This window comes from Neomonachus schauinslandi, chromosome 5, assembly GCF_002201575.2.
Source record: "Neomonachus schauinslandi chromosome 5, ASM220157v2, whole genome shotgun sequence".
Lineage (NCBI taxonomy): Eukaryota > Metazoa > Chordata > Mammalia > Carnivora > Phocidae > Neomonachus > Neomonachus schauinslandi.
In genome coordinates, this window is record NC_058407.1 from 161471197 (window position 1) to 161492439 (window position 21243).

Genomic DNA, 21243 nt, shown 5'->3' on the forward strand with positions numbered 1-21243 from the left:
TAAAAAAAAAAAAAAAAAAAAAAAATCAATACACTGGGGCGCCTGGGTGGCTCAGTTGGTTAAGCGACTACCTTCGGCTCGGGTCATGATCCTGGAGTCCCGGGATCGAGTCCCACATCGGGCTCCCTGCTCAGCGGGGAGTCTGCTTCTCCCTCTGACCCTCCCCCCTCTCATGCTCTCTGTCTCTCATTCTCTCTCTCGCAAATAAATAAAATCTTAAAAAAAAAAAAAATCAATACACTGGGGGTGCCTGGGAGGCTCAGTCGTTAAGCGTCTGCCTTCGGCTCAGGTCATGATCCCAGGGTCCTGGGATTGAGCCCCGCATCGGGCTCCCTGCTCGGCGGGGAGCCTGTTTCTCCCTCTCCCTCTGCTGCTCCCCTTCCTTGTGCTCTCTCTCTCTCTCTGTCAAATAAATAAATAAAATCTTAAAAAAAAAAAATCAATACACTGAAGGCCCCTGGGTGGCTCAGTCCGTTAAGCGTCTGCCTTCAGCTCAGGTCATGATCCCAAGGGTCCTGGGTGGAACCCTGCATCGGGCTCCCTGCTCAACTAGGAGCCTGCTTCTTCCTTTCCCTCTGCTTGCCAGTCCCCCTGCTTGTGCTCTCTCCCTCTCTCTCTCGCTATCAAATAAATAAATAAATAAAGCTTTAAAAAAATCAATACACTGAAACATGTTTTTTTCCTAAAAACATTGTTGGAGTAGAAGATCATGCTTCTGAGCTGATTAATTTTTTTCTTGATATAGAAAATAACATTTATCTAGTTGTTTCTAGGCAGCACAAGACCATTGAGCTCTCCAAGAACCCAATCTGAGATTTGCAAAGCTGCCAAAATATTTTAAGACAAATGAGAATATGTTAACATACATGTTGTCAACTGTTTCATATTTGTGTTTCAGAGATAATAAGTTTCTAATGAGCCACAAGAGCCCTGTGGGATTAAGGATGTAAATTTCAAAATCTAGATTCCTTCCTGTATTATCATATTTGGCTGGAGTTCTGTTTTCTCTGAATGTGAAAATACCAAGTCATAATTTCTCAAGAGGGATGCTTATTACGTTATTAAAAACAATGAATTACATTACAGGATAAATAACAGCAGGCCAAGCATAGACCAATGATGAAAGTTTGTCATGAACTAAAGATTGTGATTAATCCAATTTTGTTCATTTAACTAGAATTGGAAGGAGAAAGGAAAAAAAGGGAAGGATGGATTATATTACAGAGTTTATAGTGGGTTTACAGAAAGAAGGAAGAATAAATTGATTTGAGTTTACAGTGAAATTTGAACTCACAACCAGGGGTTGTGAGACTAATCTTTTAACCTTTGTGTACACAGACACACACATTTTGAAGAAAACAATAAGCAAAAGCAACACCTAAAGTCTGCAGTGCCTAATATAGTGCTTATTAGCATATAATATGGTCATTATACATGTTTCTGGAGATTGTTTAAAATTCTTTTTTTTTTTTTTTTTAAGATTTTATTTATTCATTTGAGACCCAGAGATATAGAGGGAGAGGGAGAAGCAGGCTCCCCGCTGAGCCAGGAGCCTGATGTGGGGCTCAATCCCAGGACCCTGGGATCATGACCTGAGCCGAAGGCAGACCCTTAACTATCTGAGCCACCCAGGTGCCCCAGAATTCTCTTATTTTGTTTTTTGTTTTTTAAAGATTTTATTTATTTATTTGACAGAGAGAGAGAGAGAGCGAGAGCAGGAACACAAGCAGGGGGAGTGGGAGAGGGAGAAGCAGGCTTCCCGCCGAACAGGGAGCCCGATGTGGGACTCGATCCCAGGACCCTGGGATCATGACCTGAGCCGAAGGCAGACGCTTGACGACTGAGCCACCCAGGCGCCCAGAATTCTCTTATTTTGAAAGAAGGTTTTGAGTTAAAGCAGGAGTTGGCACTTTACAGCCCACAGGCCAAATCTGGCCTGAGATCTGCCTTTGTAAATAAAGTTTCATTAGAGCTCGCTGTGTTCATTTATTTATGTATTGTCTATGTTTCTGCACTACGGTTGCAGAATTGAGTAGTTTGGAAAGTGACTATATGTCCCACAAAGCCTAAAATACGTACTCACGGCTTTTTACAAAGTAGGTGGCCAACCCCTGAGTGTAATCCTCAGTTTCAGCCATACACAATTGTGTATTTCTTATAATCCAATGAGCTTTGTAAAGGTAATATATTTGTTGTGTTGAAAAATGTTTTGATCCCCTGGTTTTCCCCAACTTTTTCGTACTTAGAAAAAACTTTGAAGAACATCTTATACCTTTAACATAGATTAGGTAAAATTTTGCCATGTTTTTTTTTTTTTTTTTTTTTTAAAGATTTTATTTATTTATTTGAGAGAGCGAGAATGAGATAGAGAGAGCATGAGAGGGGGAGGGTCAGAGGGAGAAGCAGACTCCCTGCTGAGCAGGGAGCCCGATGCGGGACTCGATCCCGGGACTCCAGGATCATGACCTGAGCCGAAGGCAGTCGCCTAACCAACTGAGCCACCCAGGCGCCCAAAATTTTGCCATGTTTGATTCATCTGTTCATCTCTCTCCGTGTACATGTATACATACATGCCTTTTTTTTTTTTTTGCTGCTGCTGTTGAATTATTTGAAAGTTACAGATATCATGCTCCTTCAGCATACACCTCCAAGAATGAGAGCATTTTGCTATACAACTGTCTTTTCTGTAGCACTTTGTTCATCTCTGTGTTCCCATTTATAAACTGTAGAAATTCTAAGTATTGTACATTAGTTATCTATTGCTTACTTGTGGTAGCCTGAATAATGAATGGCCCCCTAAAGATTTCCATGTCCTAATACCCTGAAATCTGTGTATATGTTACCTTACATGGCAAAGAGGACTTTGCAGATGTAATTGAGGAATTAAAAATATATCCTGTATTATGTGATGGGCTCAGTGTAATCACAAGGGTCCTTATAAGAGGGAGGCAGGTGAGTTAAAAGCAGAGGAGGTGATAAGTAGTAAGAGAAATGTGACAGTACCACAGCTGCTCACATTGAAAATGGCAAGGCTCAGAGTTTTCACACCCAATTTCAAAGCCATCAACTCCTTTTTTTTTTTTAAACAATCCTTCCCTTAATTTCTCTCTCCTTTTGCATTTTACTATAATTATCAAGAAAAAACTTGGTGGCATCTTCAACATTTCCTTGCTTGGAAATTTCTTTAGCTGGACTATCCAGTTCATTTGCCTCATTTTCTACTTTCTGTATAACTGCAAGTGAAGGGTTGCTGAACTTTGTTACTACATAACAAAGATCCCCCTGCCTCCAATTTCTAATCAGATGTCCCTACCTTCCTTAAAACCTTATAGGCAGCCTCCTTAAAGTCCTTATAACTACCTCCTACTACCCAATTACAAATAGAAGCCTACTCGGGCGCCTGGGTGGCTCAGTTGGTTAAGCGACTGCCTTCGGCTCAGGTCATGATCCTGGAGTCCCTGGATCGAGTCCCGCATCGGGCTCCCTGCTCGGCGGGGAGTCTGCTTCTCCCTCTGACCCTCCCCCCTCTCATGTGCTCTCTCTCATTCTCTCTCAAATAAATAAATAAAATCTTTAAAAACAAAACAAAACAAATAGAACCCTACGCATGACACCAAAATCTGTATTAGTTATCTACTGGCACTTGAAAATTTAAGGTGATTAGCAGCTCAACACAGCAAGCATATTATTACACAGTTTCTGAGGACTAGGAATCCAGGTGCAGTTTATCTAGATGCTTCTGGTCCAGGTCTGTCGTGAGGTTGTAGTCACACTGTCAGCCAGAGTGGCAGGCATTTCAAGATTCAATTGGAAGAGGATCCCTTTCCAAACTCACTCACGTGACTGTTGGCAGGTCTCAAGTCCTTGTCGGTCACTGGTTGGAGATATCAGTTCTTTGGCACAGAGACCTCTGCATGAAGCTGTTCACAGCATGCAGCTGGCTTTCCTCAGAGCAAGGAAGCAAAGAGCAAGAGAGATTACCCAAGAGAGAAGATACAGACTTCTTGTGACCTAATCTCAGAAGTAACATCCCATCATTTCTGCCATATTCTAGTTGTTAGAAGCAAGTTACTAGATTCAGTTCACACTCAAAGGAAGGGGATTACACAGGTCATGGATACCCGGCAGGAAACGTAGGGGCCCAATCTCAGAGGCTGCTTACCACAGATAACAAGACACTTGTATCTCAGAATGAGCCACAAACACTTTTAGTGTGAAAACAGTTTATTAGAGAAAGTTTAATCTCCATAAGATCAAGCCACATTCAGAGTTTGGCCTCATAACATTTCTGAGAGTTTCTCCTATAACTTGTAGAAGTTTGACCATCTGAAACCCTTAGGGAATCAGTCATTCTAGTCAAGTTTCTGGATAGATCTGTCCCAGATCAAATCTTAATTAATAATTTGGTGTAGAATTCCTTCTGTATTTGATCACATGCTTCCTTACCTTCTTAAATAAATTACTGACCATATTTTAAAATTTTATTTCATCAAAAGAAAATTAATCATTGTATGTGTTATATAGGAAAAATGCTGCCCCTCCCCTTACACAGGATATAGAATTGTCTCTTTTCTTTTTTTTTTTTTTTTAGATTTTATTTATTTACAGAGAGAGAAAGAGACGGCAAGAGAGGGAACACAAGCAGGGGGAAGTGGGAGAGGGAGAAGCAGGCTTCCCGCTGAGCAAGGAGCCCAATGTGGGGCTCAATTCCAGGACTCTGGGATCATGACCTGAGCCAAAGGCAGACACTTAATGACTGAGCCACCCAGGCGCCCCTGTTGGTCTCTTTCTTAACTCAAGGCTTCCTGTCTGCCTTTTTATAATTTGTGTCTTGTTTTGTCACTTTGCAGTTATCAGTACTTGCCCATTGCCTATGTGTTTGCTGTATCTAATTGCTGTTAGTTGAAACTAAATAACTTAGGTTGAATAAAACCCTGTGTGAAGGAAAAGGGACCTGTGGAGGGTTGAATCTGCAGTCTGCACGTCACATTAATGACATTTACTAACTGCTGCTAGTTGCTCCCAGACTTTTGTTTACATTTTAGTTGTCAATTGTTAACTACATATAGGTGAGGCTGCAGTAATGGTGAAGTGGTATTGGGCTTAGTGGGTCAGTTCCTAATTAATTTTATGAGAAAGCTGAAAGTGACTTGAGGACAAATAATCAGTATTGTATATTGCTTGCTTCAGACAATATTCTGAACCTTTTCTTTCTTGGATTTTTGAAACTTCTCAGGCAATTTAGGCAAAGTCTCCTCCCTTCTTTAGCTCTGTATTCTAGGTAATTTCACAATTAAAGGCTGTACTTATAATAAAGTTAATTATACTTCACTTCAAAAATCTGAACCTGATTTCAGACTATAAACCCAAAGCAGCAAATATAATTTACTTTTATTTTATTTATTTATTTTATTTTATTTTTATTTTTTTTAAGATTTTATTTATTTGAGAGAGAGAATGAGAGAGAGAGAGAGAGAGCGTGAGAAGGGGGAGGGTCAGAGGGAGAAGCAGACTCCCTGCTGAGCAGGGAGTCCGATGCGGGACTCGATCCCGGGACTCCAGGATCATGACCTGAGCCGAAGGCAGTCGCTTAACCAACTGAGCCACCCAGGAGCCCTATAATTTACTTTTATATTTGAGTGATTTCTTTGGAAATTCTGTCTGTTGGCAGCCATAGCCTCTCAAATGGAAACACACTGTCAGTACCACAAGTAAAAGCTATTAAGCTTTTAAATATGTGGAACTCACATTTTTATATGCATTTCTTTTAGACTTTATTAAGTGCTTTGCTCTGAGTGGCTCAAAAGCAGTGCAGTAACCTTATAACTTGTTAAACACAGACCTGGAAGGCCTACTAGAGAGGGTGAAGGGGGAACTGAGAAAGCAGTCCCCCTTTGATACTCAGGCTTTGAGAAACTGCCTTCAAACTCACCAAGTATTAGAGCTCAGAGGGGAGCAGTTTAAAACCTCTTAGTCTTTCCTCATACCTCCAGTCTCTTGCAAATAATTAACAGTAAAGCTAAAGACTATGGGAATTACATGTCTCTCCTATCTTTTTTTTTTAATCTTTTTTCTCTGTACAACATACAATTTCTTTTCCAGTAGTGGTATGTTCCTCTATTTAGCAATTCCATAAATAGTGGCAACCTCCAGACACAAGTTACCTACCAGGACTTCAGAGTGTACATACTATGGGTGTACCTTCATACATGGAGAAAGAACACTGGCCAAAAAAACGAAAGAGCCAGCTGAGGAAGCACAACTGTAATTAGCCTCAATCTTCATATACAGATTTTCAGTCAACTTTTTGTGCTTCAAAGCCAAGACGCACAGGATATTTGCAGAACTTCTCTAGCACGAAAGAGACCAAAAGAAAGAGAAAAGGGAATCACAGAGGAAATAAAAGCAATGTAATGAGCAAAAGAAAATGTAAATGATAGGGCGCCTGGGTGGCTCAGTCGTTAAGCGTCTGCCTTCGGCTCGAGTCATGATCCTGGGGTCCTGGGATCGAGCCCCGCGTTGGGCTCCCTGCTCCGTGGGAAACCTGCTTCTCCCTCTCCCACTCCCCCTGCTTGTGTTTCCTCTCTCGCTGTCTCTCTCTGTCAAATAAATAAATAAAATCTTAAAAAAAAAAAAAGAAAATGTAAATGAACTATAATTAATGTTCTTGTAGAAATAAGACGAAGGAATAAGAACAAGATGATTTTTGGGCGTCTGGGTGGCTCGGTCAGTTAAGCGTCTGCCTTCAGCTCAGGTCATGATCCCAGGGTCCTGGGATCGAGTCCTGAGTCGGGCTCCCTGCTCAGCGGGAAGCCTGCTTCTCCCTCTGCCTGCCACTCCCCCTGCTTGTGCTTTCTCTCTCTCTGACAAATGAATGGATAAAATCTTTATTAAAAAAAAAAAAGAACAAGATGATTTAAAAAAACAGAATTTAAAAATTTGGAAACTAAAAATATGAGAGATGAAATTTAAAATCAGTAAAAGAAAAAATCAGTAAAGTTGAGAAAATCTCTTAGAAAGTAGAACAAAAGGACCAATAGATGACTTGGAGAGAAAAAAAAATTAGAGGCTTTATTCAGGTGGTCCAGTATTTGACTAATTGGAGAAAAATAGGGGCGCCTGGGTGGCTCAGTCATTGAGCGTCTGCCTTCGACTCAGGTCATGATCCCAGGGTCTTGGGATCGAGTCCCACATCGGGCTCCCTGCTCAGCGGGAGGCCTGCTTCTCCCTCTCCCACTCCCCCTGCTTGTGTTCCCTCTCTTGCTGTGTCTCTGTCAAATAAATAAAATGTTTAAAAAAAAGAAAGTGATGATGAGGAAATAATCAATGTTGTAATATAAGGACATTTCCAGGAACAGAAGGACATGTATCTCCAGTATGAATGAAGAAAACGAGTCTCATCAAGACACATTATCATGTAATTATAGAACACTAGGGGTAAAAAGAAAATTCTTAAAGCTTCTAGAGTGAAAACAAAGGTCATATAGAAAGGACCAGGAATTAGATTCATATCAGCCTTGTCAACCCAAACATGGGAAACTAGAAGAGAGTGGAGCAATGCCGTAATTTCAAAAAGAAAATTACTTATCTAGAATTACATAACCAGATAAACTTTCAATCAAGTATTAGGATAAAATAAAGACATTTTCAGACATGCAAAATCACAAAAGATTTGCCTTTTTAAAAAAGATTTATTTATTTTAAAGAGATAGGGGTTGGGGAGGGCAGAGGTAGAGAGAGAATCTCAAACAGACCCCTGCTGAGTGCAGAGACCGACACGGGGCTTGATCTCACAACCCTGACACTATGACCTGAGCTGAAATCAAGAGTTGGACACTTAACCAACTGAGCCAGCCAGGGGCCCCCAAAATTTGCTTCTTATACACCTTTTCTCAGGAGCTACTGAAGAGTGTACCAAAGATGATGGATTAACCAAGTAAATGGAAGACCTGGGCAAGGAAATGGGAATCAAAACCAGAGATGTATGAAGAATATCCAGGATAGATATTCTTGGAAAATCCCAAGACAACACCTGAGCAGGCAACCTAGAGAACAAGCAGTTCAGATGGAAGTAAACAGAGGGTTTCAGAAAGGATGTTTTGGGAAAGGGGAAAAAATGAAAGAGGGAATGTAAATGCCAAGAATCATATATTACCTAGAGCAGAAATCTCCCACTGAAGTCAGTACTGTTGGGAATGCATAAACTATAAATGATGAATTGCCAGAGGCTCAGTGAGAGTTCAAAAGATTGAGAGTTTAAAAACTCCAGGGGCACAGTCTTAGGGGACCCCCCCCCAAACTCTCATGAATTTTACCTCCAGGAGCCCCACAAGGTTCTCTGGGTGAAGATCAGAGAAAAATCCCCGGTGCTCTGACAGAGGGAAGGGGAAAGAACCATTTTAAAATAAGCTTGGGGGCGCCTGGGTGGCTCAGTTGGTTAAGCGACTGCCTTCAGCTCAGGTCATGATCCTGGAGTCCTGGGATCGAGTCCCGCATCGGGCTCCCTGCTCAGTGGGGAGTCTGCTTCTCCCTCTGACCCTCTTCCCTCTTGTGCTATCTCTCATTCTCTCCTCCTCAAATAAATAAATAAATAAAATTTAAAAAATAAATAAGCTTGGGATACTAACAACAGCTTGCGTTCAAAGTAGACTATTTTGCCAAAGCCTAACCAGCTTGGGGGAAGGGAACTGCCCAACTCTAGCCCCTCCAGTTTTTCTGTCTTACCTAAAGGGGAGGGAGGGGAAGCTGAGAAGCACTTAACAATGGTTACAGCCCAGGCACACAGACTCACTAAAATACTTAGATGTAATTATGGGAGTATAGAACACTTTCTCCCCCACCCCCCAAACACACATACCCTGCCACCACGCCAATCAGGCTCTTGTATAATAACAGTGGATTACTACTAAAAGAACTACAATGCTCAGATTCTATTTTTAAAAGAAGTCTCTAGGGAAACCCCAGAACAACAAGGACACTTGAAAAATTTTAGCCTCTGATACGTACAGTTCCAACAAACAGTGAACACAGGCTGATTCCTAGCCAGATAAACTTAAAACCTCACACTAAAGGCTTATTTACTTTGTCCCTTTTACTCAGTATATCATGTCCACTTCTAACAAAAAAAGCTACAAGATGTGCTAAAAGGCAAAAAACAGTTGGAAGAGACAATAGAAAGTATTCCAACTGGATTCATATATGCCAGAAATTTTGGAATTATCAGACTAGGAATTTAAAATAACTATGATGAATATGCTAAGGACTTTGATGGGAAAAGTGAATGTAAGCATAGAGACGGAACTAAGAAAGACTCAAAAGGAAATGCTATAGAGGGGCGCCTGGGTGGCTCAGTCCGTTAAATGTCTGCCTTCAGCTCAGGTCATGGTCCTGGGGTCCTGGGATCGAGCCCTGCATCGGGCTCCCTGCTCAGCGGGGTTTCTCCCTCTCCCTCTGCCCCTCTCCCCGACTCGTGCGTTCTCTCTTTCTCTCTCACTCTCTCTTTCAAATAAATATTTTTTAAAAATCTCTTCAAAAAAAAAAAAAGAAAAGGCTACATACTGTATGAGCGCAACTCTGTGACATTGTGAAAAGGCAGAATTGGAGACAGTAAAAAGATTGGGGGAAGGTAGGGAGGGATAAGTCATTGGAGCACAGGATTTTTATGATAATGGAACTATTCTGTATTTACTGTAATAGTGGATACATGTCATTATGCATTCATCAAAACCCACAGAAAGTACAACACAAAGAGTGAACCCTAGTGCAGACTAAAGACTTTAATTAAGAACAGTCTATGACTACTACTTCATTAAATGTAACAAATGTACCACAGTAATGCAAGATTTTAATAGGGGGAACTGTAGGAGAGGGAGAGGACGTATATAGGACTCTACTTTCTGCTCAGTTTTTCTGTAAACCTAAAACTGCTCTAAAAACTAGAGTCTACTAATTAAGAAATATATGAGGCTATTACTAACTTTAGCTAAAATAACAAGCTGTGTAAGAAAATGTAAATATGTGATATTTATATTGTCATAAGAGTGGAAACTTACAGAATGTGACTTTAACCAGAAATAATTATGTAATTTTTGAGAGAGTAGAGGAAGGGAAGTGTTGCAGACCTGGTATCCTCATCTCTCATAATAGAAAATGGGTAACAGAAGTGAACGTCCATGCTCCTATCTGAAGGCGTTTCCTTCCCTTAGGTACCCAAGTCCATCTCCCCACGTCTCCTGTATCATCAGATTTTGTTCTCCAGCAGGATCTTTCCCATCAACAAACAAATATACCCTTAGTTCTTCTTTCTTAACATTAACACACACACACCCATACTTCTTTTTTTTTTTTTTTTTTTTTTTTTTTTTTTTTTTTTTAAAGATTTTATTTATTTATTTGACACAGAGAGAATGAGATACAGAGAGCATGAGAGGGAGGAGGGTCAGAGGGAGAAGCAGACTCCCTGCCGAGCAGGGAGCCCGATGCGGGACTCGATCCAGGGACTCCAGGATCATGACCTGAGCCGAAGGCAGTCGCTTAACCAACTGAGCCACCCAGGCGCCCACACCCATACTTCTTGATTCCAGTTGCCCTGCCATTTCTTTGCTTCCCTTTACATCAAAACTGAAGTTTTCTGTACTCCCTGTCTCCAGTTCCTCGCCATTCTCTTACATCCACTCCATACAGAATTTCACAGCTACCATTCTATTTAATTTGCTCTTGTCAAATTGACGGTGACCTTCATGTTGCTATATCGAGTGGTCAGTTATCGTCTTAGCTCCCAACCTCTTTTGACACAATTGATTACTACCTCCTTAATAGGTTTCCTTCACTTGGTTTTAAGGACACCACTTTTTTTGTTTTCCTTCTGTGTTACTGGTAGCTTCTTTTCAGTCTTTGCTGTTTCTTCCTCTTCTCCCTGCCCTCTCAATGCTAGAATGCCCCCATATCTCAGTCTTAAGTCCTCTGCTATTGTGTCTCTACCCTGAGCCCCTGGGTTATCTTATCAGGTATCAGGGCTTTAAATACCATCTGTAAGTTGATGATTTTCAAATTTATATATCCCAACCAAGACTTCTATGAACTCTAGGTTTGTATATCCAATTGTTGACTTGACATTGTCATTTATTGTTTAATAGACATCTCAAGCTTAACATACCCAAAACTAAACTATTGCTCTTCCCCCTGAAATATGCTGTAGCCAGAATATTTCCCAATTCAGTTAATGGCAACTCCGTATTTCCACCTGGTAGTTGCTTAGGCCAAAAACCTTGGAATTATCCTTGACTCCCCTCTGCTCTCTCACATCCCACATCCAGTCTGTGTAATTAGGTGTAATTAGAAAAATAAAGATCCACAAACGTACCACTTCTCACCATCTCCTTATCATCCTCTCTTGTCTGGATTACTGCTATAACCTCCATACTTCTATCCTTGGCCCTCTACCATGTAAACAGAGCAATTAGGATGATCCTTTTAAAATGCAAGTTCAATCATGGTACCTATTTGCTTCCCATTTCACTACGTTGGACAAAATACTTAATTTCTCTGTGACTTAGTTCTTCATTTGTAAAATAGGAATAAATAATACCTCCTTCCAGAGATTGTGGGACTCAATGAGATAATACATAGAAGCACCCACTTAACACCAACCTGAGACAATAATGTTTACCTGCTGTTCTTATTATTTTTATTTCCCAACGCACCCTCCAAATCAGGAGCCTACTTTTGTCTCCTCATCATGCCTTTGGGGCTTGAGGTGAGAGGGTTCTGTAGGAATGTTTAGATTCTGAGTGCCTAGTTCATTGCTGTCAAGCACAATCCTCAATCCATTAGTACCAGAGAATAGCATCTGTTCATTTAACCAAAGGAATTTCCATACCTAACTTTGCTGTTTTTATAAGCAATGTAGTGCTGGGTTTCCTTCACTAAATAGGAATTGCTTTGTCAGTAGAAAGTGTTCTTTTTGTCGGTACCATAGTTTCTATCTTTTGAAGCATTTGTTCTCTAAAGGATAAGGAAAGGAGGCAGCTTCCCACTTACTTTTTGATTGAGCCTTTTATCTAATGTCTTATCCTGACCCCTTTTTGGTTTTTTATTAAATTTGTGACATCATATAGTTAGGGGTGTTTTCCCCCCTTATAAGTCTTACCTCTCTGGAACTGTTGGTTCCTGGAAGACTCTTACAATATTTTATATTCCCACTCATATTTTCTGTCATGCCTTGCTGGTTTTTATAATGAACTGAGAAAAGGGAAGGTTTAACCATAAGATTTGCTAATGGTAATAAAAGACAAGACAGTGCTGGGTGGGGCCTTCTGAGCCTCACCCTGCCACTGACTTGCTGTGTAACCCCCCCGGGCTTTCATTGAACCTTCTGCTTGAATTCTAGCAGAAGAGACTAGCTAAAAGAGAGGAGAGCCAGTTTCTGAGTCAGAGGATATGAGGAATATAAGAAAAATTGCTTGGGGACCTAACCCACTAACTGGAAGAGGGACTAGGGCAAATCTGCTTGTTCTGTTCAGTAATGCAGCCAGGGTACAGGATCCTAAGCCTGCTTAGGGTATACCCTAGGGGCTTGGAAGGTGGGGGCTGGGACACAGTTACGTGAATAGAGGGAGAAGGAAAGACACCTGAGAATCTGGTAAAACAAAAAACAAGAAAAACATCCTATTGGCTTGAGCCCCTGTGCTGGATTTAGTGTCTGCTTGCAGACAGGCACAGTGGAAGTCAGAACTAACATGATACACAGCGCCAGGGGCTTAGCTACTTCCTACATCAGAAAGCTGCAACAGTAATACAATGTCATATGTCAATTATATCTCAGTAAAGTGGGGGTGGGAGAGGCACGGTGCAGGAAGCTAGAACAATTTTTGGCCTGTGGTGATAGGGTAGAACAAAGAGGATTCTTCTTACATGCAGATTCTTTTTTTTTTTTCTTCAAGATTTTATTTATTTATGTGACAGAGAGAGTGAGAGAAGGAACACAAGCAGGGGGAGTGGGAGAGGGAGAAGCAGGCTTCCCGCTGAGCAGGGAGCCCGATGTAGGGCTCGATCCCAGGACCCTGGGACCATGACCTGAGCCGAAGGCAGACGCTTAACGACTGAGCCACCCAGGCGCCCCTTACGTGCAGATTCTTCAGGGAGGAGCTAGGCCAGACCCCCTGTTGAGCTGGGATTATTTGAGGGTATGACAGAGATGGTGGTAACTTTTGAAACAGTCCTAGTGGATGCAGTGTTGTTGTCCTGCACCCACCTTAGCTTCCATCATGATGCATCTCTGAAGACATGCCTTGCCCAAAAGTCCAATGTCTCTGTTTTAAATTTAGGCTTCTAAGAGACCGTAAAGAATGGAGCAGGTTTTAGAAATTGTAGAGAAAGAGACAGGCAAAAGGTACAGTCATTTCAGAGGGAATGCTGCTACTTTTAGAAGTGGATCAGTCATCTTATAACCAAGTAGGAATCCATTAGGTCTGTGGGCTTTAGGAGTCACCATTTAGAAGATTTTTTTTTTTTGCTCGGAGAGGCTACTCAGTGACTCTCTTCCCAATAACCATCTGTAGTTTCTGACCATACTTTCTCAGGTTCAGCAGTTATCAAACTTTGGCTAATGGAGACCTTCTTTACTCTTGATTGGCACAAATAGTTCCCAGTTTTTTTGCTGTTGCAGTGTTGAAACAAACATCCTTGTATTTAAAGTGTGTGTGTGTGTTAGCAGTAAATTTTTAGTATTAAGTTACTGGCTTAATTTGTTCAATTTTGTTCTTGAAGTATAACATGCAGAAAAATTACACAAATCATAGCTCTATTAATGATATAAAACAAATACACCTAGGACGCCTGGGTGGCTCAGTCGGTTAAGTGTCTGCCTTCAACTTAGGTAATGATCCCAGGGTCCTGGGATAGAGTACCACGTCAGGCTCCTTGCTCAGTGGGGAGCCTGCTTCTCCCTCTGCCTGTGCTTGCTCTCTCTTTGACAAATAAATAAATAAAAATCACTAAAAAAAATGAATACACCTTCACAATTGCTACCCATATCAAGACAAAATTCCCAGCACCCTGGAAGCCTCTTTCATCTCCTTCACAATCACTACCACTTCCCTCCTCCCCAGAGTAAACAGTATCCTGATTTCTAACATCATGAAGTTGTTCCGCTTTTTTAGAAACTTTAAGATACTTAAATGGAAACATGTATATCATTTTTAGGGGTCTGGCTTTTATCCCCTTCCTCATTATGTGTTGTGATTCATAGCAGTAGTTCATTTTTCTTAATTGCTACTCAATATCATTATATACCACATTTATTTATTCATTCTAATTGCATTGCTTGCAATGCCACCTTTATCATAAACCAAGTATCTGTACACAAGGGTCTGTTTCTAGGTTCTTCATTCTGTTTCATTAATATATTTGTCCATACTTGTACCAAAGCCTTACTGTCTTCACTCTAACTTATTATCTTTATTATTTTACATATATAATAATATATATTGTAACATATATTTGTATATTATAACAGTTATAACTTATGTGTGTATATATATCTAGCTGTATAGTTGGCTTAATTATAGCTGTAATAATAAGTCTTAGTATCTAGTAGAGTAGATCCCCCACTTTGTTCTTTTTAAGATTACTTTGATTATTCTTGGCCCTATGCATTTCCATATAACTTTTACAATCAGCTTGAAATTACCCCTGCCCCCTCTGCCCAAAAAAGTATGCTGGAATTTTGATTGGAATTCCCTGAGGAGAATGAACATCTTTACTATATTGAATCTTCCAATCCCTGGAAGTGGTATGTCTATTTTTTGGTCTTTCATTTCTCTCAATAATGTTTTATAGTTTTCTGTGTAAAGATCTTATACATCTTGTGTTAGATTTATTCTTAGGTATCTGGTGGGGTTTTTTTTTTTATGTTGTTATAAATGGTATTGTTTTTTAAAGTTATTTCCTTATTGCTTGTATTAAAACATAATTTTATATATTGAGAAGAGTAAGTTTTTATTTATAAGATTTTTATGAGGTTAAAAGTATATCATTTTAAGAATCATCTAATATTCAAATTATTATGGGAATATAGGGCACATTAAGAAAAGTAAATTTGGGGGGCACCTGGGTGGCTCAGTCAGTTAAGCATCTGCCTTTGGCTCAGGTCATGATCCCAAGGTCCTGGGATTGAGCCCCACGTCCAGCTCCCTGCTCAGCAGGGAGTCTGCTTGTCCCTCTCCTCCCCACTCGTGTTCTCTCTCACTATCTCTGCCACCATCTCTGTCTCCCTCTTTCTCAAATAAATAAAATCTTTAACAACAACAACAACAAAAAAGTAAATTTGGAATAAATCTAAGATTTGTAAGGGTGGAGATTTTAAAGGGATACCAGGAGGAGCCTGTTCCTAAATTGTGTGAATTCTGTTGGTTGCTTGAGAGAGATGGCCCAGGGCTTGCTTTCTCTCTCAGCTCAAATGATTGGAGCTTGGAATGTTGGGATGCTTTTTTTCTTCTTCAGACTGAGCCCTCTCCCAGCCAGCCCGCATTTGGGAGCACTCAGGCAAATGTAGAACAGGTGGGACCAGAGTGAATGGGAATTTCACTCAGCCCTTCAATGCTAGCAGTTTTTAAACTGACAGGCTTCCCTCCCATTCTAAAACTCACCGAGACGGAAGCAGTAAATCCATCCACCATCGGGCATTGCAAGCATCCTGAAATGATGATGACAGTACCTGTTTCCTTAAACTCACACTTGGCTTTGTTTTTCCAGGTCTATAAAGGAGAATTTCAGCTCCCTGAATTTCTTAAAGAAAAACCTCAGGTACTGTATCTGCTCCCTCTTCTTAATCTGATAGATAGACTCTTGTGTCAGAGGGATCTTTTTAAAGAGTGCTAGGCTGGTGGTAGAAAGATTGGCCTCTGGTAATTGTTGGTTTTAACAGTAATTTAACACCGTCTTAATTTGAGAGAGCTCAGTGTCAATGTCTTCCAAAATTAGGGAACTACTTTATTGATAACTAAAATCCAATTGCTTGAGGTAACTTATAAGCCATATGGTATTCCACATACAAGAAGCCTGCCTTAGTGAATCTGCTCCGGCCTTCTGATATCTAACTTGAAATAAAACTATACAGCCACGCTTTGTTCTTATCACATAGACATCCATGGCCTTTTAACTTGTCTTACTTGGAGCCCAGGAGACTTGTGAATACATGATATTCACAGCCATTGGCCCTCAACTGCAAAGCCCCCAGGTTGGGAAAGGACAGTGAGAGTTTGAAAATTATAACTCTTACTTTTTTAAAAAATTAGTTAAAACAGATCCAGAGTTATCCTTGCAATGTCACGCCTTCACTTACCTGGGTCAGTGCTGTTTCTTGAGTCGAAGAGAGACAGGCAGTGTTACAGGTGACACTGTGTGCCTGAAGTGGCCCGGAGTGTCCTGCATCTGGCCATCATCGCCATTCCTATACAGTAGTGGGGAGAAAATTGTCAGCTACTACTCGAGCCCAGCAGAAGACGTCCCTTTCTAGCCTAGTGGTAATACGTGTTGCCTCCAGGCTGCTGCTATCAGTAGTTGGCTTGTAAATAGAAAATGAAGACTCCGCAATGAACTCGGTTTCTAAAATCATCCCAGGTATGGATTGGTGAGGGAAACATACCTCCTCACAGACTCTGTGTGAAGTCGTGTTGCCTGAAGCAAGCCTGCAGTAAGTGGGCTGGGCTCTCTAAGAGAAGCTGCCTTCTCACACCAGGGTCGAAGGCTCTGTCTTCTCAGATCCTTGTCCGATAACAGTCAGCCATTAATAGCGGATATGTATACTTGAGAATTCCAAACTACTTTCATGGCACATTCTTATTAGCATATGTTCAATTTTAATCCTCCCATTCATTCATTTTATTTATTCAACAAATGATTACTGAATTTCTGTTATGGGTGAAAAGTTGGAAGTCCTCAAGAGTCACAGAAAAAAAGAGATCTTCTTAAGGAACTTCTGATCTCCCCTAAAGACTAATCAGTTTTTGCAGATAAGGGGGCACTGGGTCCTGAGCCTGGGCTAGGCGTGATGCCCCAGAAACCTGGATGGATTCATCAATAAGCCATCAATCACTTGCAGGGTGTGGCAGTTGGAGCCAGAGAAAAATCCAAGAGGCAAGTCTTGAAGGAATGTCAAATCCAAAGACTGTTTTGCATAATAAGTTTGAGGGAATCAAGAAAGGGAATTTGAGACTAAAATTAAAGGGATACCTCTGCTTCACTGCATACATAAAAATCATATCCAGGCCGATTATAGACCTAAATGTGAAAGGCAAAATAATAAAGTTTTTAGGAGACGATAAAGGAGAATATCTCCATGACCTTAAGAGGGAAGGATTTCTTAAACAGATCGTAAAAAACACTGATCATTAATTTTAAAATGGATAACTTGGGCTCCATTAAAATCAGTAATATTTACTTATTAGAAAGCATCATAAGGAGAGTAAAAAAGTATACCTTAAGTGGAATAAAATAATTAGAAACAAAGGACTCATTTGTAGAATAGAGGATTCCTACAAATCAGTAAAAAAAAAAAAAATGTGCAAAAGGCTTACTAGGAACTTTAAGCCCCTTACTGTGGTTAGTTTAATGCATCACACACACACACATACTTAGAAAAGGGCTGTAAAGGAATTTAACTTAAAATAAATGAGAAAATGGAAGCCCACAGAACCCTCAGGTTTGGTATTTAGCTAAAGTGGCTCCCAGAACTCAGCAAAGTACTGTACTGCCAGTTACAGTTTTATTATAAAGGATACAAATCAGGATCAGCCAAACAAAGAGACATGTAGGACAGGGACTGCAAGGGTCTCAAACACAGAGCTGTGCCCATTCCCCAGGGAATCAGGGTACTTCTCCCTCTCAGCAACACGTCAGTGCATTCACCAAGCAGGAAGCTCTCCACTGAACTTCAGCATCCATAGTTTTTATTGGGATCTAATTACATAGACGTGATTGACTGAATCATTGACCATGTGATTGAAGTCAGTGCCAGCCAACATCCCCTATCCAGAGGTTGGCTGGCTTAAATTCCCAAATCTCTAATCACAGGGACACCAGCCAATTAGTGGCAAAGCCGGTTTCTGATCTTTTGATCTTTCTGTGACCAGCCCCCATCCTGAGTTATCTCATCTCGTAGCATAAATTCAAGTATGATCCAGGGAGCTCCAGAATAATGAAGACATTCCCGTTACGTGGGAAAATCCAAGAATTTAGAGTCTCCCTACCAGGAACTAGGGACATAGTCCAGTCAGATTCCTTATTATACAATAGTAGCAGACTGAGTTCATTAGAAAATCTGTGATCAGAGCCTACAAGCTACCCCTGATATTTCAATGGGAGCAGTCACTTTTCATCCTGACCAACTTCAAGGACTTTTAAAACATCTTTTGCTTCCTTTGACAGACTGAGGAAGTGGAGTAGCAGAGCCAGGAACCACTTATGTACGTGAGGTGAGAGTTGGGGGACATTCCTTGGTCTTTGGGTTTCCCTGCTTAAGCTCTCCTAGGAGGCAATGTGGCTGGAGTGGAGAGCACAGCTCTGGAGTCCATCAGCCTGGGTTGGAATCTGGGCTCTGTGGCATTGAGCAAATCGCTTCTCTGTGTCTCAGCTTCCTCATCTGTAAAGTGAGGACGGTATTAATAAGAGAGTACTAGTAAGAATTAACCATAATAATGTCTACAGAAAGCTTGTTACTAGGCACTCAAACAGTGTTAGTTGTTATTTTTAATATTAGGAGGAGTGTAAGATGATAAAATATTTTAACTGGAAGAGATTTGGAGACCGTTGACCCCGCTACCCTGTTTGCAGGTAAGGAAGCTGATCCCCGAGAGAGCCGGTTATTTGCCACAGTCACAGCACAGTAGGACAGCCAGAGCCGCTTCCACCACCCCGTGTTGCTTCTGTGTGTGCTGTGCGTGCACAGGTTTTTGCAGGAATAGTTTTGGGAGTTGGTCAAGTCTGTCCTTGCCGATTTTAACGTACAGCGAGGTCTTGTTTGTAACCCACGTTGTCTCATTGTAGGTAAGGGCTGCAGTTGGGCTAGGCCAGCCATGTCTTATCAGTCCCCTTCATATCTGAGTAATCATCAGGTACGTGTCCAGGGACACCAGCCAATTAGTGGCAAAGCTGGTTTCTGAACCCAGAGCTCCTGACGCAGCCGCTCAGAGCTCACACCCCTTTCCCACACTTCCTTAAGACTGTGTTCTGTTCTGAATGATGTGGTCATGCCTTAGATCGTTTGGAACTTGAAAAGCTTTTGTAAAAATCTGATTTTTTCTTACAGTTTTGCTTGCCATTTTAGTTTTATTTTACGTAATAACATTGTACTGACTGCATACTCTATACGAGGCATAAAATATCAAGCATTTTACATATGTAATATATAAATAACATATATGACACATACTGTATAATATATAATAGGATATTCATATATGTAATATATGAATGAACTCATTCAGAGTTCAGACCACTCTGGCAAAGTAGGTGGTATTATACCTGTTGTACTGATGAGATAATTAAGACTGAATAATTTGAATTAAGAGATTTTTTTATGACTTGCTGGGTTAATGGATAATAGACTGAAAAAGCACATGAACACTGCTATGCCATGTCAAAATCATGGATGACTTTGAGCTGATAATATTAATAGGTTTCAGGATTTTTGACTGCCCTTTTGCTAAGGAGCAAATGCTAAATGTTAGACATACACTCTATGTACGTATGTAACAGCAGTTATCATACCTTTTATAGATAATTCCCTCCGTGAAATACACACACAGGGATCCACTTATTGAATGTTTCACAAGGCAGAATGCAGTGTCAGTTGACTCCAGCCTTCGAGTTGACTCCACAGCATCATTTCCTCCTTGTATGTTTGTTGTAGCTTGTAGGGGCCACATGCAGCGAGAGGACTCAGAAGAAGCAGGAAGACAACAAAGCATCTCAGGAAGGATACTAGTCTTTCTTCTTGTCTTTGCGGTCCCTTTGGCGTTTGAATGGCAGTCGCTGTGTTCTCTAAATCTTCCTTTAAAGAACCTTGGTATCTACTCTTTCAAATGCAGAGTCAGCATGTCAGACCCCTGGACATGTGACATCCCTACCAGTGCCCCTGCAGTAGCTTCCATTGCAGATGACAGTCGCAGTCATTCAGCAATGGGCAGGAGCAGCCCGTGCTTTGGCTGCCATCTGCTTGTTTGGCGTCCCGAAGCGACCGGCAGGCGTCCGAAAGCATCCCAGACTGAGGGAGTGTGTGCTTCCTTGGTAGTCCTTCCGAGGCGGCTGCTCTTGTGACCGTCTGTCCTCCTCGCTGCCTACCTGGCTCAGGCCGGGACCGCAGCTGGGTGCTGGGGAGAATGAAGTGTGACTCCACACCTGTAACCATATTCTATTTGTTTGCCCTAGGGAAGACTGCTGCCTTCAACAGAAGGGAAAGTTCTAGGACTGGCTGTCCCCCGCTGAGATCAGTGGAGAGTATGTACCATGGCCTGCATCTCCTGTTGGCTTGCCGGTCTCCTCCCACTGCGAGGGTGGGATGTCAATATACATTTGGGCCTTCCTGAGTGATCTGCTTCCTCACTGCAGTGCTCTTGATCCTAATTACATGCACAACCCTGTGGATAAGAAGCCCGGAGGGAGCGTGTGCTTTCTGTTAAAACTGCTCTGGTCCTCATCTTTTCTTACCAGATTCCAAACTTTTGTTTCAAGGGGAGGGTTTTAAAATGGAATTCTATAAGCAGAATTGGGCAGTTTCTTCTTGGAATAGGTTGTCTGTACATGTTCTGATGTTTCGTAGAACACTTGCTTTTTAAATGTATTGATGTGGATAATATTAAATATCTTAATTATTTAAATAATTCATTGTATTGTTTTTGAGAAGTTGAGGAATTACCGTATACATTTACAACTTAATGACTTTTGTATTTTATTTTTCAAAATAAAAGCTTTAAATGTGTGAAGCATTCTGGTGGTTTTCATGTTTTTATTACTGTGATTTCAGAGAAGCAGTAAGACCTTATCAGACGGTGATTGATAAACCAAAGTTTCTTCAGTTGGCTGTATTGTAGGTATTCCCTTCTATGCATCATAACTTTTTAAAATTTTTTAATTTTAATTCCAGTATAGTTAACATACAGTGTGATATTAGTTTCAGGTGTACAATACAGTGATTCAACACTTCCATTCAATGCCCAGTGCTCTTCACAACAAGTGCACTCCTTA

At 41.0% G+C, this 21243-nt stretch overlaps 1 protein-coding gene across 1 annotated transcript in view; it reads left to right on the top strand.

Annotated features, from left to right (window-relative positions):
• The window catches only part of TPST1 (tyrosylprotein sulfotransferase 1), a 144553-nt gene extending 123578 nt beyond the window's left edge, over window positions 1-20975 (top strand). The window contains exons 5-7 of the mRNA XM_021700537.2: window positions 15754-15804; window positions 18427-18473; window positions 20428-20975. Of these exons, the coding sequence (XP_021556212.1) occupies window positions 15754-15804; window positions 18427-18444 (69 nt within the window). The 3' untranslated portion in view covers window positions 18445-18473; window positions 20428-20975. The remainder of the gene's footprint in view (window positions 1-15753; window positions 15805-18426; window positions 18474-20427) is intronic.
• The last annotated feature ends 268 nt before the right edge of the window (window positions 20976-21243 follow it).